Source organism: Formica exsecta, unplaced genomic scaffold, assembly GCF_003651465.1.
Source record: "Formica exsecta isolate Colony F162 unplaced genomic scaffold, ASM365146v1 scaffold138, whole genome shotgun sequence".
NCBI classification, from domain to species: Eukaryota; Metazoa; Arthropoda; class Insecta; order Hymenoptera; family Formicidae; genus Formica; species Formica exsecta.
The window spans coordinates 1,336,057-1,338,215 of NW_021848711.1; the positions used below are offsets into that span (position 1 = coordinate 1,336,057).

The 2,159-nt window shown below is 42.2% G+C and overlaps 1 protein-coding gene across 2 annotated transcripts in view; it reads left to right on the top strand.

Annotated features, from left to right (window-relative positions):
* Positions 1–2,159, top strand: part of LOC115246106 (ubiquitin-conjugating enzyme E2 R2) — a 15,097-nt gene that overhangs the window by 2,323 nt on the left and 10,615 nt on the right. Inside the window, exon 1 of one of the 2 annotated variants that reach the window (XM_029824719.1) lies at positions 7–426. The exons of the other annotated variant lie outside the window; for it this stretch is intronic. Within the exon in view, the coding sequence (XP_029680579.1) occupies positions 253–426 (174 nt within the window). The 5' untranslated portion in view covers positions 7–252. Of the gene's footprint in view, positions 1–6; positions 427–2,159 lie in introns of those variants that run through there. 2 annotated transcript variants of the gene reach the window in all.

Below are 2,159 nucleotides of genomic sequence, written 5' to 3' on the forward strand. Positions count from 1 at the left end.
CGTGTATGTGTGCGCGCGCGTGTGTGTGTGTGTGTGTGTGTGTGTGTGCGGGGGCTCGTGCTCGCCTCCGTTACTACGGAGTCACGCTTATACAGGAGAGGTCTTGTCCGCGATATCCCGCGGGTGATCATCAGCAGGTGCTCGTTCGACGACTCCGTTCGACGCGACAGTAATCGGGACGTTCTCGCCCGCTTGGCGGGATATTAAGACCGCGCGTTCCGTGATATTCCGCGAGAGTCTCGAGCGGAGAACATGGCACAGCCGACGAGTAGCGCGTTACGGGCGCTCGCCCTCGAATACAAGAGTCTGCAGGAGGAGCCCGTCGAGGGCTTTCGCGTCAAGCTGGTTAACGAGGACAACATGTTCGAGTGGGAAGTCGCGATCTTCGGTCCGCCCGACACTCTTTACCAGGGAGGATATTTCAAGGTACGTATTGCCGTATTGTCGTTGCTGTTTACGCGAGATATATCTCCGTATTGATACCTTCCCTCGTGTATATATTTACACGACGATGGTAATCGATGGTGTCTAGATTTGCGCGACGTCGTTCTTGGTTATGTCGATGACCATCCGTCGCGATCGTTCCCGTTTCTCTTCCTCCGTAACGGATTATATATGTATATAAAAAGAGCTCGTCGATTTCAACAACGCATCGGGAATTATATCGGTCGGTATGCTTACTTTCCAAGAGACAGAGAGAGAGAGAGAGAACGACATTCTCTTTCTCTCTTTACCACGGAAAGCACGTAAACAAAGGAGCACGAGCTGGTGGCTTTTAAAAATGTTGCATGACGACTATTCCACTTTTTATAAAACACGTATATAACATAGATATGTGCTTTAACCTCGCGCGCAATGTAGCTCGATATTATTGAGCATCGTTTCGGTTTGCCAGAAAATTCATATGTGCAAGTTGGACTAATGACGCTATCCCTGATATACATTGCGACGTACGATCTTACGACTTATCGCTAAACGATATATCGCAAACTGAAAATACGTTACGAAAATTCTTATTCAAGATCGAAAAAGACAGCAGAGCGGAGAAAGTTTATAAATTAATTTTGATATAGTTTACAATTATATTTAATCAATAAGAAGGAATTTGAGTCATCCTGTGTAAATCAATAAAATAAATTGCATTGATAACTTTGTATCTTATCGAAAATCAAGTGCCTAGATTTCACGTACTTGTAAAAAAAGTCATTTAATTATCTATTTACAGAGGTTTGAAGTCTTCTTAAATATAGACTGCTACGAAATATAATATTATAGTTGAATAAATACGAATTTCTGTGTAATATATACATAATTATATATTATTAAGATAATGATGAGTTATCATCAATATCTGCGACAATAATGTCTCGATAATAAAACGAATACGAGTCTTTTATCATCGCCAAATATTTACACGCGTGACATTGCGGAAATTCGTGTTCGCCGCATATGGTCGACCGTCTTATTTGCCATCCTTGAGCTTTAATGTTTATCACGGAAGCTTTGCATTTCTCTGCCAAGAGAATCGTGACAATCGTACACGCGCGAGTCGTATTGAGACTACCTTGACCGGCAAAGTGACAATTGTTGGCAATAGACGTTTTTCCCATTTCCCTCGCTCTTGTCGAGAATTTTACCCGACCCTACATTAATAAATCTGACAGAATTGGAGATCTCAAATAATGAGGCAACAATCAGATAAATCGACTTTAGATTCGTAATATCGGGAAGTTGGTTTTAAAGTCGTGTTCGAAGATCGCATATCGCGAACGTAGCAGGTAAAAAAAAAAAAATTACGTAGAACGTGAGAAAAAAATTTGATGTAATTTTTCGTCTCTGACGTCATATGCCAATAGAGTTGCAGCAAGGAGAAGCGAGAGAGGCTTAAATGCCCGGCCAGGTTAAACGCCAGACAGTAGAATGAGTTTTCTGCCATTGCCGTTGCGGCTGTAAAGTTTTTTTTTTTTTTTTTTTTTTTTTTTTTTCCCCTTCTGGTGTCTCCTTTTTTTTTTTGCGCGCTTCATCACGCCGCGAATATTCTCGAACGTACTAATATCTCGAGATCGTCGCGGCATCCTTTTATAACGAAAAAAATGGCGATAACGCGCTCCGATTAACCGAACTGGATATTGGCTCTCGGACGCATCTCGTCACCGGAA